The sequence below is a fragment of the Abramis brama genome, assembly GCF_963993115.1.
Source record: "Abramis brama genome assembly, chromosome: 9".
Classification (NCBI taxonomy): domain Eukaryota; kingdom Metazoa; phylum Chordata; class Actinopteri; order Cypriniformes; family Leuciscidae; genus Abramis; species Abramis brama.
The window spans coordinates 30248075-30266488 of NC_139971.1; the positions used below are offsets into that span (position 1 = coordinate 30248075).

Consider the following 18414-nt stretch of genomic DNA (forward strand, 5'->3'; position numbering starts at 1 on the left):
TATTCACACTTCTGTCACTGAATTAATGAAAGTGGTGTAGCCATTTGCTTTTGTGCCTTAATTCTCTCCAGAGTTCAGCAATCAAAAGGAAAGAAAAAAATGTAAAAGAGTAGCTGTGAGTATTAAAGGGATAGTACACCCAAAAATGATTCATAGAATTTGTGCACTATATCCACAAGGCTTCTGAAGCCGTACAGTAAGAGCCATACATCTTGTGGCAGTGAGATGTTAACCACTGAAGCAATATTATTGAATAGAACCTGTGGAAAGTGCAAAGTGCATCGTAAATCAAATTCCTGACAATAATAAAATAATAATGAGTAGGAATGTGTTCATTATTCATATTCATGAAATGGGAGAGTATGATAAATAGTCTATGGTCACAACAGACAATATATTCTGGTTCACTATAAAGGCACTAATAAAGAATTCTAAAAACTGTTTACAGTCTAAAATGCAGGTAATATTTGCTCATAAGGCTAAACTGTTTATGTGATAAATAATGACTTATTGTGCATTTATTTATTTATTTATTAATTGTTAGAACCATTATGATAACTTTTTTTTGCAATGGTACATTTTCATGACAACTAAAAACATTGTCTATCTAAATTCCCCCTACTGTAAAACAAAAATGTTTTATGTTTTTATAAAACATTTTGTTTTCTTTATAAATATATGTATAAATATATTTACATATAATTCCATTTTTGGATTTATCCAAACAACTTTTTGAAATATTGTATTTCTTAAAGTGCCCCTATAAAGCATTTTCAGATATTACCTTTGTACTTCGGTACAATTCGGAAAAACTTTACCGAATTGCACAAATGATTCTGAACCGCCTGAAACTAGTCGTCAGTTATTCTAGCCTTATAAACCTGCGTAGATTCGTGCAGGAAGTAACAAATATGCTATGGTCTTCATTTTCTGCCCACGAACAACATCTGCTTTGACCGTCCCTAAAAAACTGTAGTTGTAGCTGAGGCCTGGAAGACTTTGGTTCATGTTGTCAACAGTTCGAGAAGATGCTGTTTTCTGCACTGCGAAAGCAAGGATCAGGACTCAGGCTCAAATTGGTACAGTAAAACCAACGGCATTGTTACTGTTCATATCATTGTGTATACAATTGCTGAGGAAGCCTCCAGAGCTAAAATTCAAATATAGTGATGGCCATTTCGTTTCCAAAACATGCTGTAAGCGGTAGACCAATCAAAACAGGGCAACAGATCTGACCAATCAGAGCAGAGTTGGCTCTCAGAAAGGTGGAGTTTAGAGAGACCGAATCCCTTAATGAACCGTTTCAGACACTTTATTTGGCCTCGGATGCATGTAAACCTATTGTTGTGAATTAGTAATGACTGGAATTGATTCAGTGCTTTAATTCTTTGACAATTTCTAAATCCACGTCAGCAACTTTTTAACTACCTCCACTCTTCAGTCAGATTTGTTGCAAGGTGCCATCTACTAGGACTCCAATTGATTTTTAGTGCATCTTCAATTGATTTTCTCTTTTGAAGGTCTCTGCTGGTCTCATCCCAGTCATGCTTTGCTCATAAAATGGTCCTGGTATATTGGGAACATCACAGAGTTTATTACCTGCACCAGCAGATTATGATATGTGATGTCCTTTACAGATGTATTGCTTAAAATACACTATAATGTACTGCAGGTGCTAATGCACATGTAATGTAATGAAATCATAAAATGAGGATTTAATTATTTAATAACCCTTATTATTTTTAATAACCCTCATATACTGATTCAGGTGTGAGAGCCTTGTGATAACTCTTTAAAACAGACTTTTATACCTGGCTCATTCCTCCTTCCTGTTTATTGTCTACTGTCATCTTCCAAACAAGACAGGATGCTTAAGTCATGAAACGCCGGATCTGGATGGGGTGAAAACCTGTGTCAGGGGAATCGGAACACTGTTTCTATTGATCAGAGCGAGCAGCTGAAATATTATCTCAGTTACCTTGAAGTGAAGCACTTTGCCTGGGCAGGTGATGTGAGCAAAGAGGTGACGTTGAAACGTGGACTCTTCACCAGAAGCCAGTTTTTTATTTAATTGGCATTAAACTTACATTAACAAACACATCACATATTGTACTATCTAACCGTAACGGTGAGACATACCTTGCTGTTGTTGTTGTTGTTGTTGTTGTTGTTGTTGTTGTTGTTGTTGTTGTTGTTGTTTTTGAGTGCTGACATCTCAGTCAAATCTGAGCAAGATCAAGTCTGTCATTTTGTAATGACACATTATTGTGTTTTTTTGGTTCATTTACTGTCATTAAGCATATTAGTCTATTCAAGAGAGTCACTTAATTGTTCTTGACACTTGCTAATGGCACATATCCATCAATGTGATAACTGATTGCTCATTTGTCATAAATCGGTATGTTCTTATGCAAAGACTCAATATGCCTAAACTTCTTGTTGAGGGTTCCCAAGTATGTTTTTCTGAAACAGATTCAGAATGGAATAATAGTATAAAGCTAACTGCATACTGTGTACTATTTAAAAAATATGTGCAGCATACAGAAATATGTTTTAAAAAAAATTTGCTTCAATGTTTACACAAATTCATTATGTGAGTCTATAAATGAATCTGAATAATTTAATTATACTTTTTCTGGGTCTTTTGCAATAATGATATTGAATCGTTAAGTTAACATTGCATGTGGCTCTGATTGTATTTTACACTTTCTGGCAAATATAGTAGACTTTTTTTGTATTGTGAAATATTATGACAATTTAAAATAACTTTTCTATTTTAAAATATTTTAAAATGTAATTTATTCCTGTGATGGTAAAGCTGAATTTTCAGCATCATTACTCAAGTCTTCAGTGTCACATGATCCTTCAGAAATCATTTTAACATAATTTATCAATGTTGAAAACAGTTGCTGCCTAATATTTTTGTGGATACGCTTTTTCAGGATTCTTTAATGAATAGAAAGTTCAAAAGCATTTATTTTAAATAGAAATCTTTTGTAGCATTGATTTTAAATGTCTTTACTGTTACTTTTGATCAATTGAATGCATCCTTTCCTGGTAGTATGCTGTTGTGAACATACCCATAATTTCTCTAGAAATTTCTTTAAATTGAACACTGATGTGCCATTTTTTTCCTCCCTATTCCTCAGTCTCTGTCGTTGATTTTCCTCTAGGCGTTCGGTCAGGCATACACCACCCAGCGTAAAGTAGCAGAGGATGGTGAGACAAACGAAGAGACGTTGCTGCAGGAGTCTGCCTCTAAAGAGGCCTATTACATGGGACGTCTGGTGGACCTTCAAACCCAGCTCAAACTGAGCAGCTCCGTGGCCTCCAACGCCCAAGCGGAGGCCGAACGTCTAAACGCTCTGGTGCAAGAACTCAGAGAGGTGAGTTGTGTATTTTCTTGTACTGGTGGAACTGCCGTCAGCACACATTACACAGTACATAAGTTAGTACACCCTTTCTGAAAGTAATTCATTTTATGAAGTTTATCTTGGACCAAAGGGTTATTTTGAGGGCAGTGAGTCTGTGTGCGTGTAGTGTGTCAGCAGTCATTGGTGTCAGGGTCAGAGACTGTCGCCATAGTGCATTGTAGGGGGCAAATCCATGGCTAAGCTGGGGCATAAGAGAAATACACTGAGGTCGGCACAAAGACACACTGTACACACACACGGCCACTGCGGTCCTATGAGACAGGGAATTTCATGAAGTTTTTCACCCTGTGGTCACATACCTTAAATTTAGAATAGCTTAATTATCACAGTACAAACAGGTACTCTGACAGCCTAGATTACATCAAAATTAGCATTTTTATTTATTTATAGCTCAAATAATCAATGGAACGACATCTCTTCTCTTCTCTGAATGATGACATGTTCTCTGGTGTGAGGGCGGGACAACCTGTCACTCACATGACATCACAGCATTAGTAAACCACAACCATCCAATCAGTTCCCAATGGACAAAATCAAGTCCCTCCCTACAATTTTTCTTGTTCGAGAAGCCATTTCACTTTGTATATGCACGTCATAATTGGGCAGAACAGATTATCGGAACTTCCATTTCATGCAGACTTTAAATTTTAAATCATTAAATAGACATTACAAAAGTGGCTTTAGAAATCAATTTATTGTTTGTTTATTCCTGCTCTTGGTAAGTGTAGTTTAGCAAAGCAGTTGAACATAAACTAGACATATTTCATCTGTAGAAAAAAAAAAATACATTACCTTTAAAAGTTTTCCTGCATTGTTTTTCATTTCAGTTCTGTCAAGACAAATCTTTTGTTTTTTTCAATTGATATCAATTTATGTCGATGTAATGTTAATAGAGACGTATGGTGTGTGCCATAAATTTTATTCCAGCACAATGTGTTCATAACTGCTATTTCAAAAGTTGTTTGAGAGTTGCTCATCATTCCTTGAAGTATTCTAACATTTTTTCAAAATACTTTTTCATATTCTAGTTTACTGTACAGGGACAATATAAGAAAGCAATTCGTAGACTGACTTCCCAAAAATCTGTGCGGGTTTGGGACGGGTCTTTCCATTTTTTGACCAATTGAAGAGAGGGTAGGGCTAAAGGGATTTTCGGAAGTCATTATCTTTGCAATACCATTTGATGCCACTAAGTTAATTTTAGCCTTTGTGTACTTCATAATGTGTGTGGAGTATTTCAGCCTTAAAACCAGCATTACTGTAGCAGTTTCTGGCACGGCACATACTAGGTTTGCTATTTAAGTACTGCACTGCTCCTGACCCCTGAGTGTGTGAAGCCCATGATTACCACTGCTACAATAGAGCTGTAGTGGGGGATAATTGGTCAGTAATCCCCTGGAGTTCATGCCCAGCTCATTTGAACTGGCCTGGCATTGCTTAAAATATGCAATGAGACATCACATCCTCTGGGTGAGCTGTGATATTGTGTGCAGTAATCAATATACCAGCTCATGGGAAGGTCATCTTCCAGGGTGTGCAAAATATCTAACACTATAACAGTTTTTGATCTTTTTATTCCAGTAATGAGTGGCAAATTTAATGGAGACAGCTTCAGGTAAATTTGTTGCAGCTTCAGTGAATGTCTATACACATTTTTTTCCATAGACACTACAGTATAGGATGTCTCTCTCTCTCTCTCTCTCTCACTCTCTCTCTCTCTCTCTCTCTCTCTCTCTCTCTCTCTCTCTCTCTCTCTCTCTCTCTCTCTCTCTCTCTCTCTGTATATATATATATACAGTGAGGAAAATAAGTATTTGAACACCCTACTATTTTGCAAGTTCTCCCACTTAGAAATCATGGAGGGGTCTGAAATTGCCATCGTAGGTGCATGTCCACTGTGAGAGACATAATCTATAAAAAAAAATCCAGAAATCACAATGTATGATTTTTTAACTATTTATTTGTATGATACAGCTGCAAATAAGTATTTGAACACCTGAGAAAATCAATGTTAATATTTGGTACAGTAGCCTTTGTTTTGCAATTACAGAGGTCAAACGTTTCCTGTAGTTTTTCACCAGGTTTGCACATACTGCAGGAGGGATTTTGGCCCACTCCTCCACACAGATCTTCTCTAGATCAGTCAGGTTTCTGGGCTGTCGCTGAGAAACACAGAGTTTGAGCTCCCTCCAAATATTCTCTATTGGGTTTAGGTCTGGAGACTGGCTAGGCCACGCCAGAACCTTGATATGCTTCTTACAGAGCCACTCCTTGGTTATCCTGGCTGTGTGCTTCGGGTCATTGTCATGTTGGAAGACCCAGCCTCGACCCAACTTCAATGCTCTAACTGAGGGAAGGAGGTTGTTCCCCAAAATCTCGCAATACATGGCCCCGGTCATCCTCTCCTTAATACAGTGCAGTCGCCCTGTCCCATGTGCAGAAAAACACCCCCAAACATGATGCTACCACCCCCATGCTTCACAGTAGGGATGGTGTTCTTAGGATGGCACTCATCATTCTTCTTCCTCCAAACACGTTTAGTGGAATTATGACCAAAAAGTTCTATTTTGGTCTCATCTGACCACATGACTTTCTCCCATGACTCCTCTGGATCATCCAAATGGTCATTGGCAAACTTAAGACGGGCCTTGACATGTGCTGGTTTAAGCAGGGGAAACTTCCGTGTCATGCATGATTTCAAACCATGACGTCTTAGTGTATTACCAACAGTAACCTTGGAAACGGTGGTCCCAGCTCTTTTCAGGTCATTGACCAGCTCCTCCCGTGTAGTTCTGGGCTGATTTCTCACCTTTCTTAGGATCATTGAGACCCCACGAGGTGAGATCTTGCATGGAGCCTCAGTCCGAGGGAGATTGACAGTCATGTTTAGCTTTTTCCATTTTCTAATGATTGCTCCAACAGTGGACCTTTTTTCACCAAGCTGCTTGGCAATTTCCCCGTAGCCCTTTCCAGCCTTGTGGAGGTGTACAATTTTGTCTCTAGTGTCTTTGGACAGCTCTTTGGTCTTGGCCATGTTAGTAGTTGGATTCTTACTGATTGTATGGGGTGGACAGGTGTCTATATATATACAGTATATATACAGGAAAATAAGTATTTGAACACCCTGCTATTTTGCAAGTTCTCCCACTTGGAAATCATGGAGGGGTCTGAAATTGTCATCGTAGGTGCATGTCCACTGTCAGAGACATAATCTAAAAAAAAAATCCAGAAATCACAATGCATGATTTTTTAACTATTTATTTGTATGATACAGCTGCAAATAAGTATTTGAACACCTGTCTATCAGCTAGAATTCTGACCCTCAAAGACCTGTTAGTCTGCCTTTAAAATGTCCACCTCCACTCCATTTATTATCGTAAATTAGATGCACCTGTTTGAGGTCGTTAGCTGCATAAAGACACCTGTCCACCCCATACAATCAGTAAGAATCCAACTACTAACATGGCCAAGACCAAAGAGCTGTCCAAAGACACTAGAGACAGTGTGGAGGAGTGGGCCAAAATCCCTCCTGCAGTGTGTGCAAACCTGGTGAAAAACTACAGGAAACGTTTGACCTCTGTAATTGCAAACAAAGGCTACTGTACCAAATATTAACATTGATTTTCTCAGGTGTTCAAATACTTATTTGCAGCTGTATCATACAAATAAATAGTTAAAAAATCATACATTGTGATTTCTGGATTTTTTTTTTTAGATTATGTCTCTCACAGTGGACATGCACCTACGATGACAATTTCACACCCCTCCATGATTTCTAAGTGGGAGAACTTGCAAAATAGCAGGGTGTTCAAATACTTATTTTCCTCACTGTATATATATATATATATATATATACACACACACACACACTATCATTAAAAAGGTAAGATTTTGTAATCTTGAAAGAAGTCACCATGGCTTAAGTTCACCAAGGCTACATTTATTGGAACACAGATACTACGAAAACAATAATATTGTGAAATTATTACAATTTAAAATGCTATTTTATTTGACTATGTTTTCAATTTTAATATATTGTAAAATGTAATTTATACCTGTGATGACAAAGCTGAATTTTCAGCATCATTACTCCAGTCTTCAGTGTCACATGATCTTTCAGAAATCATTCTGTTAAAGGGGCATTCCACCCATTTGAACAATGTTTTTTATTTAAAGTGGGTCATATATGTAGTCGAAATGTAAAATACATTTTGAATTTGGTGCCTTCGTGACCGAGGAAAGACAAAAAATAACTTCAGGACGCATTTGTATGAAAGACAACAACTCCCACAATGCACCACATTGCACAGCTCCGCAAGCCACTCCCACTAATCCAGAAAGCGCATATCTGCCTATAAGAGAAATCACTCTTCCGTCTACAAGGCTAGCTACCACCAGAGCTTGAAATTCATTTCACACAAAATGTCTAGTTAGTTGGCGAACTCATTAGTGCATTACTCCTCGTTTGTATTTCTTTCGAAAAGGTGAATTATTGCATGGTACCTGGATGTTCAGTCAGAACATATGCGGCGCGAAACTAGGATAGTTCACAACACAAACGTCCGTGTCCTCGTCTGATTCAGAGATTTCGTCCAGGAGAAATTGTCATCGTTGAAATTCTTTGCCGCAGACGGACTCTATCTCTGTGTTCGTAGCGGTTCGTAGTTGCATAGTGAGATCACCGGCGCCACCAGTCCGCCCTAACTCGAGCCAGTCTGGGCTCCTCGTCCGCGGCAGGCAGGTCTTCTGCCTCGGCTGCTCTTCGCTATAATGCGGCTTGTAAAGGTAACGTTAGCCACAAACACCTGATTCAAGCATCAGACTTCCGAAATCCTCTTCTTCTATATCATATTGAGCACTCTCCTCCGCTATTGTCATAACTTTACATCTGTCTCCACAGCGCCTGTTAGCTTAGCTTCAAACAAGATGGAGGATATTGCTTTCAGTTTCAGAGAGTAAAGTCCCACCCACTGATCTGTAATAGGTCTGTAGCGTGAGCGGGTCCCGCCCCTGGGAAAGATGAGGAACGAGTGCTTGTAGTCTCAACAGAAATCCCCCCCTCTTACACTTCCTCCTACAATGACGCAAAATGACGATTTTTGCGTCATTGTAGGAGGAAGTGTAAGAGGTAAATAACGGATTTCTCCCGTCTCAGGGGAAAATGAGAGAGTGTTGCACGACCATTCAATAGTATGACTGGGTTTCTAAAAATGCAAAGCTTAATGCAAATGGGTGGAGTGTCCCTTTAATATGATGCTCAAGAAACATTTTTTTATTTTCAATGTTGAAAACAATTATGCTGTTCACTGTTACTTTTGGCCAATTTAATGCATCCTTGCTGAATAAAAGTTTAAATTTCTTTCTTAATCTCAGAAAAAAAGTCTTATTGTCCTCAGACTTTTGAATGGTAGCATAAAGATTATTCAGATTATAAAATTGTTCAGATTATTAAAATATGCATGCAATGCACCTCACGCCTGTCCTACTGCCCAATCAGCATCTAGGTTTCTCCCAAGGCTGGCTCTGTTCCCATGTCTGTTCCACACCTTTAACTCTTCATCAGCAGTTTTGCCCAGTTTGTGCAACGGTGGGGGGTGGGGGGTTCTCTCTAAGCAATTGTGATTTTCCAGCAATCTGCTCTTGAAGAATGTTTTAAAGTATTTCAAAGATTACTATACTGTGAATGCTGGCGCAAACAAAAGACCTGGTACCTTGGTAGAAAGCTATAAAGAGGTTCCTTTTGGCCACTCATTGTGGCTCACTTTTATATAGATTAATACCACATTCTCAGACACATTGAGATTTATTCAATCAATGTTTTGTCTTCTTGCTTGTCACATTCTGTTTCAGCTGTTAAAGAAGCCTTTGTTTCGGATTTCCCATATAGATTGAACTTTGAGGAAGAAAGTGCTGACTTGAGGGTTTCCTCTGACGGAAAGCAATTTGTTACCCAGCATTCTTGTCTGCACAAGTATGGACATGATCATTATCATCATAGACTCTGACTCACAGACACAATGCTATTATATGTAAGCCTAAAGGATCTTTATATATTGCTTAGAAAGATTCATCATGGCATACTCCCTCATACCACCACTATAATAAAAATAAGGAGACTCTAATGGATATGTAGAATTTATTGCTGCTAATTATTTATTTTATTTTATTTTATTAATAGCCACCCTCTTTTCAGAGATTTAGTCATAAAATCCTCTGTAAACATTGCAATTGTCACAAATACAGTGGACAGACTGCATAGGTGGATGGGACTTTTTGGCACTGCATTGAACTGGTTTACATCTTAACATTAAGAACGTTCCCCATGTGTCTACCTGGGTACTAATAGATCTCAGACTGTGCCGTTACAACTAGGTATCCCTCTGGGGTCAGTGTTGAGTCCTATTCTGTATAGTATTTATATGCTGCCTCTTGGGAAGATTATGCTCTCGAATCCCAGATTTATATTTGCACTCAGCCTTGGATGAAACATAACTTTCTTAAATTAAATTATTCTAAAACTGAAATTCTGTTAATCGACACTCCAACCTGATGCAGAAAGGCTTTATTACATCTAGGCTTGATTACTGTAATGCACTTTTTTTAGGTCTACCGGCAAATTCCATTAAGAGGTTGCAATTTATACAAAATTCAGCTGCTCGTATCTTGACATGTCTACATCTTTACACCAACACATTACCCTTGTGCTTCTTCAACTGCACTGGCTCCCAGTTCAATCAAGCAATGGCAAGCTTATTTTGTCAGTCATCCTTTCTTCTGAAATGGGGTTATGCTTAAAAAGCCAAATGACTCACTTTTTTCTGTGTTGTCCTTTCCATTTCTCTCTTTCAGAATAATGAGATTTTAGAGCTACAGAGGAGCAGGATGAGAGAGGAAATAAGAGAGTATAAGTTCAGAGAGACCAGACTGCTGCAGGACTACACTGAACTGGAGGAGGAGAACATCACTCTACAGAAACTAGTGTCAACACTAAAGCAGAATCAGGTATACTTTACTTACACACACTAATTGTGAAACACAATGTCATTCTATGTGAACAAAAGCCACTATTGAGTATACTTACATGTAGTCACTTAAATTAATTGGCTCTGTGCTACTTACAGAGGACATGGCTTTTGAAAATATTTGTAAATAGTTTTTCTTCACACTAGCTTGTCAGGTTTCTTGCTCCAAAAATGTTCAGAATTTAATTTTAGCCCCCCCCCAAAAAAAAATTAAGCTGTTTTTCCTACTGTACCTTCAAGCGTAACATGATTTGTCCAAGTAGGTCATGTTTCTGGATCACCATCCTTGTTGATCCTGAAACAACATTCCTATTAACCAATCAAATTTGAGGGCTAGGTTCAGGGGTTACAACAACATTTTCATAATGATTTCCTCTGATTTTAGGAGGATAAGAGTTAGGACTATGATTTTATAGGAGGATTTGATTGAAAGCATGTTCACTTATAAACATCTACTTAGGGGAAATCACATTATGTGTACTGCCAAATTACCTCAGATGTTATTGGATAAAATATTTTTAAGTAAAAGGAATATGAATACACCCACCAATTTGCAGAAAAATAGTATTAATAAAAAAATAAAAAAATAAAGTATTAATAAATAAATAAAAATTATAGTACAAAAAATATAAAACATATACTTTAGTAACATTTCAGCTAAATGTTTTCCATAATTATATTTACTTAACAGATTTTATGTATAAGTATATATAATATATAATAATATACAATATATTATACATTTTAATATTATAATCAGTTTTAACTATAAATATAGATTTAAATGCTAAAAAGCATTTATGTATTATTTTATTCTATTCTCATATATTTAATTATGTTATATTATATATATATATATATATATATATATGTGTGTGTGTGTGTGTGTGTGTGTGTGTGTTATATTAGGTACTGAGGTCAGTGATTTAGTAAATTAAAAATAAAACAAAATTAAATATATAATAATAATAATAATAATAATAATTGTCAACCCTTTTCAAATTTACAGGTGGAATACGAAGGTCTAAAGCATGAAATCAAAGTACTTGAGGAAGAGACGGTGCTCCTCAACAGCCAGCTGGAAGATGCTTTGCGCCTGAAAGATATTTCTGAAGGCCAGTTGGAGGAGGCATTGGATGCTCTGAAGAGTGAGAGAGAGCAAAAGAACAATCTCAGAAAGGAGCTGGCCCATCAGCTCAGCCTGACGGAGAGCGTGTATGGAGCCAGCACCCACCTGGCCATCTCTGCCGTGGAGGGTTTGAAGTTCGCAGAGGAGGCGGCGACCAACGGCACGTCTGCATCCGGGTCTAGCCCCAACAATGAGGACAGTAACCGGTGTAATGACTGCAATGGGCATGGACCAAAGGTGAATGGAGAATATCACCGACCGGGAGGCAGGAAGGGAGAGGTGTTGCACCCCGTCTCTGATCTCTTCAGCGAACTCAACCTGTCTGAGATACAGAAACTCAAGCAACAGCTCCTACAGGTTAGTCACATGACACTTAAGGCATAAAATATGTAGGGATTGCGACAAAACCAGATTATGAAATTAAGATGGAGAGCAACATTTGTTTAATTTGATTTATTTTAATGAAACACATAATCTTAAACATAGTTCATGCAGGAAAATCCGTAAAAAAAAGGCAAAAATTCCACACAAAAATTATTTGAAAAGAGCTTATTACACTGCTTTACATTTTGAAATTAGATCTTATTTAAATAGCATGTTGATATGCCCTCTAACATTTTTTCTTAATTGTTTATTCCATTCTTTTTTTTATCTGGCAGAATGACTATTTAGTTGTTCATTAATTCATCCAGACCTTTTTAGTACATTTTTTGTCTGTTTTTGCTCAGATATTCATAGTCAGATAAATCAGTGAGGGGTGCTTTGTGGGAAAACAGCTGTTATCCAGTGCATTAATGGGCAACTATTGACTTGTTGTGTGACGAGCTTTTCATTACATTTTGGTGGCATCTAATGCTACTTTATAAACTAACACAGATACCTTAAACCTTAGACATAAAACATTGTGCATCCAGTCAGTTTCAATGGACATCTAAGTGGTGCCAATCCTTCCTTATTGGCAAAAATACCATACCTGGTATTAAAGAGTTTAAGTGTAAATTTAAGTGAAGGAAAGTTGAATGCAGTAAATGCAGTGGTTTATTTTGTGCTTTGGGATGCTACTGTCAGGTTGATTACAATTATGAGCGAGTGCTTTGTGACTGTCCATGTAAAAGCGGGACACATGCATTTGTGTGCCACGGGCATATTCAGCAAGAAAGACAGCATGGGACAAGAATAGAAAATCTGCCAGTGCGGACACAGAAACATAGAGAGCATCAGCTGCTTAAAGGAGTAAATGTAATGGTACATGTAAAATTAATAATATAATAAAAACATATATTATATAAAACAATATATAATTTATTAAAATGTATCATTTGAATTTGAAGATAAAATTAATTACATCTACCTGTATCTGTAATGATCGATTGAAAACACTATGGCCATTTGGTCTTGTATGATAATAATAAAAATAAAAAAAACAATGTCACCACACATAAATTCATCCACATACAGTGCTGGTCAGAATTATTTGCCCCCTTGGTAAATATGATCAAAGATGGCTGTAAAAAATGGTCTCTGATCTCTTGTCAGGTGTTCTCCAAACTCATCAGGCATTATAGGAGAAGACTCAGAGCTGTTATCTTGGAAAAAGGAGGTTGCAAAAAGTATTTAATAAAAGGGGGCAAATAATTGTTCCCAACGTGTTTTGGAGAAAAACATTTATTTCATAATGTGATTTTTTTTTTCCCACTTTCAATTATTTTACTTCAATGAAAGGTTAGATTTTTGCTAAAATTTTTTAATAAAATATCAAAAGGATTAACAATGCAGATTTTTTTTTACAGCCATCTTTAATCATATTTACCAAGGGGGCAAATAATTCTGACCAGCACTGTAGTCTAAACAGATCAATTTCATGATAAGTATTATATAACATGTTAGCATTTAATGGTCTCCTCTGGGCAATGTGGCTGCAGTCTTGTTTTCTCTAGCTATGTGGGATTGCCATCAAATACATAGCCAGAAGCCTGTTATTGCAGCTTACTATTGCACAAATTAGCTGCTACAGTATTAGTTCCTATTTAGATGAGCATTTTACACATTTATATCACTGCTTGGCTATAATGAATTGTTTTCTCACCCCTCAAGCAACTGTAATTGCCTGGCATTTATCCAAACAAAAAGTGTTTCCTCATCCTCCCCTATATTGTTCTTCTTGGATCCTCTCCAGTAAGGAATCGATTGTGTTTCGCTATCTCAGCCTCAAGCATTAGATGGCTGACGCTTCTGATACAATGAGTGATCAAAAAGCAATTAAGCAGCACTTGAGCTCAATGACAGGAATCACATGTCTGCATTTATGCTAAATTTGTGACAAGCAAGCTTACACACCTAACTATCACACCTGTCTCTTGAGTGGAATTTCAGATGAAGTGAAATATTCCATGTTTGTTTTTTCTATCAAGAATATTGTAGATAAGGTCTTTACTAGAGAAAGTGAATTAAATAAAATTAGACTCCTATGAAAAGCTCTTTTTAAAGGTATCATGTAATTCAATGACGGGTGCCTTTTTGTTGACATTTCTGTGATTAGTGGGACTAACCATTCTTGAGAAAATATTGTTCATTGCTGACTTTCCAAAAGAAACCTACACTTCTTTGAAATCCAACCCTGTTATTTATTTGCCAAGGAGGCAAGTTTTGGCTGGAAAGTATTACTTACTCACCTGCCGGTAGATGTTGTACAATATCTGGACCAAAAAATCATCTTTGTCCATTGGCAGCAATTGAAAAGTAGCTGTGTTCAGATGGAATAAGATAGGAAGCAGCATAAATAAGAATTTTTCATTATATTATATTATTATTATAGCCAGCCAAGCTGCTTTTTTTGCATTAACTTGTGTACTGCTTTAGTTTATACTTGAAACTTGGCATTGTGTACTGCAAATATTCTTGACATACAGTGAGGAAAATAAGTATTTGAACACCCTGCTATTTTGCAAGTTCTCCCACTTAGAAATCATGGAGGGGTCTGAAATTGTCATCGTAGGTGCCATGTGCAGAAAAACACCCCCAAAGCATGATGCTACCACCCCCATGCTTCACAGTAGGGATGGTGTTCTTGGGATGGTACTCATCATTCTTCTTCCTCCAAACACGTTTAGTGGAATTATGACCAAAAAGTTCTATATTGGTTAGGCCTGTCACGATAGCAAATTTTGCTGGACGATAAATTGTCCAAGAAATTATTGCGATAAACGAAATTATTGCGAAAATATTGTCGTTCGAGACCATTTTCATTTAATATAATGATAATGGCATAATAATGCAGGTACACCTTTTCAAAGATCTATAAACTTTTATTTCTTAAGAATATTAAACATTGGAAATAGAAAAACATTTTAAATATCCACAAAAAATGAACATAACAACCAAAAACAATAAAAGCAATGGACTCTCAGTGTCTGTTAACAAAAAAATTAACTTGAATAAATACCAAAAACAATAAATAAAATGGATGTAAACAAAATTGCACTTCAAAAAATATTAAATATTATGCTCAGACATAAATAGTGATACATTCCATAACAGGCAAAACTGCCGGTTAGGACCTTTGTAAACAAATAAAAAAAAGCCTCAACAGGATACCACAGCATTTTGCACTGTCCTCCTGTTACTTTGTCGACTAAACAAACGCCCGAGTGATTGTGTAATTTACTGTTGGGAAGACGGAGACGCGCTTTATTGCGTGTATATGCTACGCACTGAAAATACTTGGTTAGGATTAGGGGTGAGGAGTGCGTGCGTATTACACGGCATAAAGTGCGTATCATATGCACGCAAAAACTATTTTTGGCGTATAAATGGCACGAGAAATAACATTCGTGTTATAGATGCGCATTTTCATGAGATCGGGCTCGCTGTCGCATTTGGCTTTGAAACCAATTCCATCTTTTTCTTTTTTTTCTCCTCCAACTCACAACTAGCGTCTTTTCTCTCTCCCGGCAGTCGCCGCAAGCAGTCCCGCTTTCCCATACAAAGACCATGTGACTGACAAGCGCCGCGGCACCGTCTCCCCACACAAAAACCATGCAACTGACAAGAGGGTTCACTCCTCCTATACGCTAAGGAACCGAGAGTGGTCATCCAGTCTATTTGGTAGAGAGAGAGACGAGGAAAACAAACAAGCATGCAAATGGAATTATCGCGCCCGGAAAAATTATCGAGCTCATTTTTTTTTATTGTGCGATTAATTGATTTATTGACTATCGCGACAGGCCTAATTTTGGTCTCATCTGACCACATGACTTTCTCCCATGACTCCTCTGGATCATCCAAATGGTCATTGGCAAACTTAAGACGGGCCTTGACATGTGCTGGTTTAAGCAGGGGAACCTTCCGTGCCATGCATGATTTCAAACCATGACGTCTTAGTGTATTACCAACAGTAACCTTGGAAACGGTGGCCCCAGCTCTTTTCAGGTCATTGACCAGCTCCTCCCGTGTAGTTCTGGGCTGATTTCTCACCTTTCTTAGGATCATTGAGACCCCACGAGGTGAGATCTTGCATGGAGCCCCAGTCCGAGGGAGATGTCATGTTCAGTCATGTTTAGCTTCTTCCATTTTCTAATGATTGCTCCAACAGTGGACCTTTTTTCACCAAGCTGCTTGGCAATTTCCCCGTAGCCCTTTCCAGCCTTGTGGAGGTGTACAATTTTGTCTCTAGTGTCTTTGGACAGCTCTTTGGTCTTGGCCATGTTAGTAGTTGGATTCTTACTGATTGTATGGGGTGGACAGGTGTCTTTATGCAGCTAACGACCTCAAACAGGTGCATCTAATTTAGGGTGATAAATGGAGTGGAGGTGGACATTTTAAAGGCAGACTAACAGGTCTTTGAGGGTCAGAATTCTAGCTGATAGACAGGTGTTCAAATACTTATTTGCAGCTGTATTATATATTGTGATTTCTGGATTTTTTTTTTTAGATTATGTCTCTCACAGTGGACATGCACCTACGATGACAATTTCAGACCCCTCCATGATTTCCAAGTGGGAGAACTTGCAAAATAGCAGGGTGTTCAAATACTTATTTTCCTCACTGTATTATAAATTGCTTGTGCTGCCCACACACACAAAATAGCCGTGGCCATGATGATCAGTACTGGATCATCCGCAGCTAACTCAGGCACGGCGGCCATCTTGCTCGAGGACTCTGGAAGGGCGGCCATGACGGCTGGAGACTCTGGAAGGGCGGGTACAGCGAGACTGTCGTGTTCTAAATGCAGTTTTATAGTTTAATAACAAAACCAGGGAACCAGGGAACCGATAACAGAATGAGCATCACCAAACGTACATCCAACAATGGACAACACAAGGGGAGACTGGCAAACAAAACATACCTGGGAACAATCAGGAACTAATCAACAAGAAAAACTACAAAGGACTACAAAACATAGCACAGAACAGGAAATAACAATAAAAAGTCCACACAAGGGGAACACAAGACAGGAATCATGACAACTGCATCCTTGCTGAATAAAAGTATTTAATTAATTTAAAAAATACTCTTACTGATCCCAAAATTTTGAATGGTATAGTAAATAAATGGCTATGCTAACGATAGTATTTTAGACCTTCTTGGTATTTGCTAACTAGCTGTGTCTTCTTGTCTACTAGGTTGAGCGAGAGAAGGCGGTTCTGCTTGCCAACCTGCAGGAATCTCAAACTCAACTGCAGCACACGCAGGGCGCCTTAACTGAGCAACACAGTCGCGTTCACCATCTTACTGAGTGTGTCAATGCTATGAAGCGCCTCCACAGCGACAAGGAGTTTGACACTGAGGAGTCTGAGAAGGCCGACGGGCCCATAAACGGTTGCTGCGAGTACGAGACGGACATCAATGGAATAGAGCTTCTGGAGTGCAAATACAGAGTTGCCGTGACTGAGGTCATTGACTTGAAGGCGGAGCTTAAGGCTTTGAAGGAAAAATATAACCAGTCTGTGGAGAGCCAATCAGAAGAAAGCAACCACAGCGAAGGGAAGGTCCAGGCTCTCGAAGAGCAGGTGAAATGTTTGGAGAAAGCCTGCCATGAGGGCCGCGAACGGGTTAGCAGTCTGGAAGCAGAGCTCCGGTGTGCTTCGGGTATGGCTAGCGAAAGTAACGGTATGCTGAACGCAGCTCAGGACGAGCTGGTTACATTTAGTGAGGAACTTGCTCAGCTCTACCACCATGTCTGCTTGTGCAACAACGAGACGCCGAACCGCGTCATGCTGGACTACTACCGCCAGAGCCGGGTCACGCGTAGCGGCAGTCTCAAAGGCCCCGAGGACCCAAGAGCCCTGCTTTCTCCACGTTTAGCTCGCCGTCTCGCGGCTGCTAACTCCTCAGACATGTCCAAGAGTCCTCAAGACTCTCCATCAAAGGAACCCCTTGGAGAAGGAACTAAAGGGGAAGCAGGAAGTCCCAACAGAACCCCCTTTGGTTCGCCAATCAATGGTTCATCTCATTCTCCCTCCCCAATACCAGAGACAGGTGATCTCCGCAGGGAGCCCATGAACATCTATAACCTCAACGCCATCATCCGTGACCAGATCAGGCACCTGCAGAAAGCTGTGGACCGCTCGCTCCAGTTGTCTAGGCAGAGGGCTGCGGCACGAGAGTTGGCGCCCATCCTCGATAAGGACAAGGAGATTTGCATGGAGGAGATCCTGAAACTCAAATCCCTCTTGAGCACCAAAAGAGAGCAGATTGCCACCTTGCGTCTTGTCCTGAAAGCCAACAAACAGGTACTGTAGAAGGTCAAGTTTATATGTTTTTGCTACACATCCCAATATCTCCTGTTGTGTTTGGTCTCAAATAAAAGCATATACACAACTTCTTTTTA

The 18414-nt window shown here is 38.7% G+C and overlaps 1 protein-coding gene across 4 annotated transcripts in view; it reads left to right on the forward strand.

The window, feature by feature from the left end:
• Positions 1–18414, forward strand: part of bicd1a (bicaudal D homolog 1a) — a 62504-nt gene that overhangs the window by 33837 nt on the left and 10253 nt on the right. For all 4 annotated transcript variants that reach the window (XM_084123942.1, XM_084123943.1, XM_084123944.1 and 1 more), the window contains 4 exons: positions 3174–3386; positions 10284–10436; positions 11466–11942; positions 17207–18316. In XM_084123942.1, coding sequence (XP_083980068.1) covers positions 3174–3386; positions 10284–10436; positions 11466–11942; positions 17207–18316 — 1953 coding nt within the window. The remainder of the gene's footprint in view (positions 1–3173; positions 3387–10283; positions 10437–11465; positions 11943–17206; positions 18317–18414) is intronic.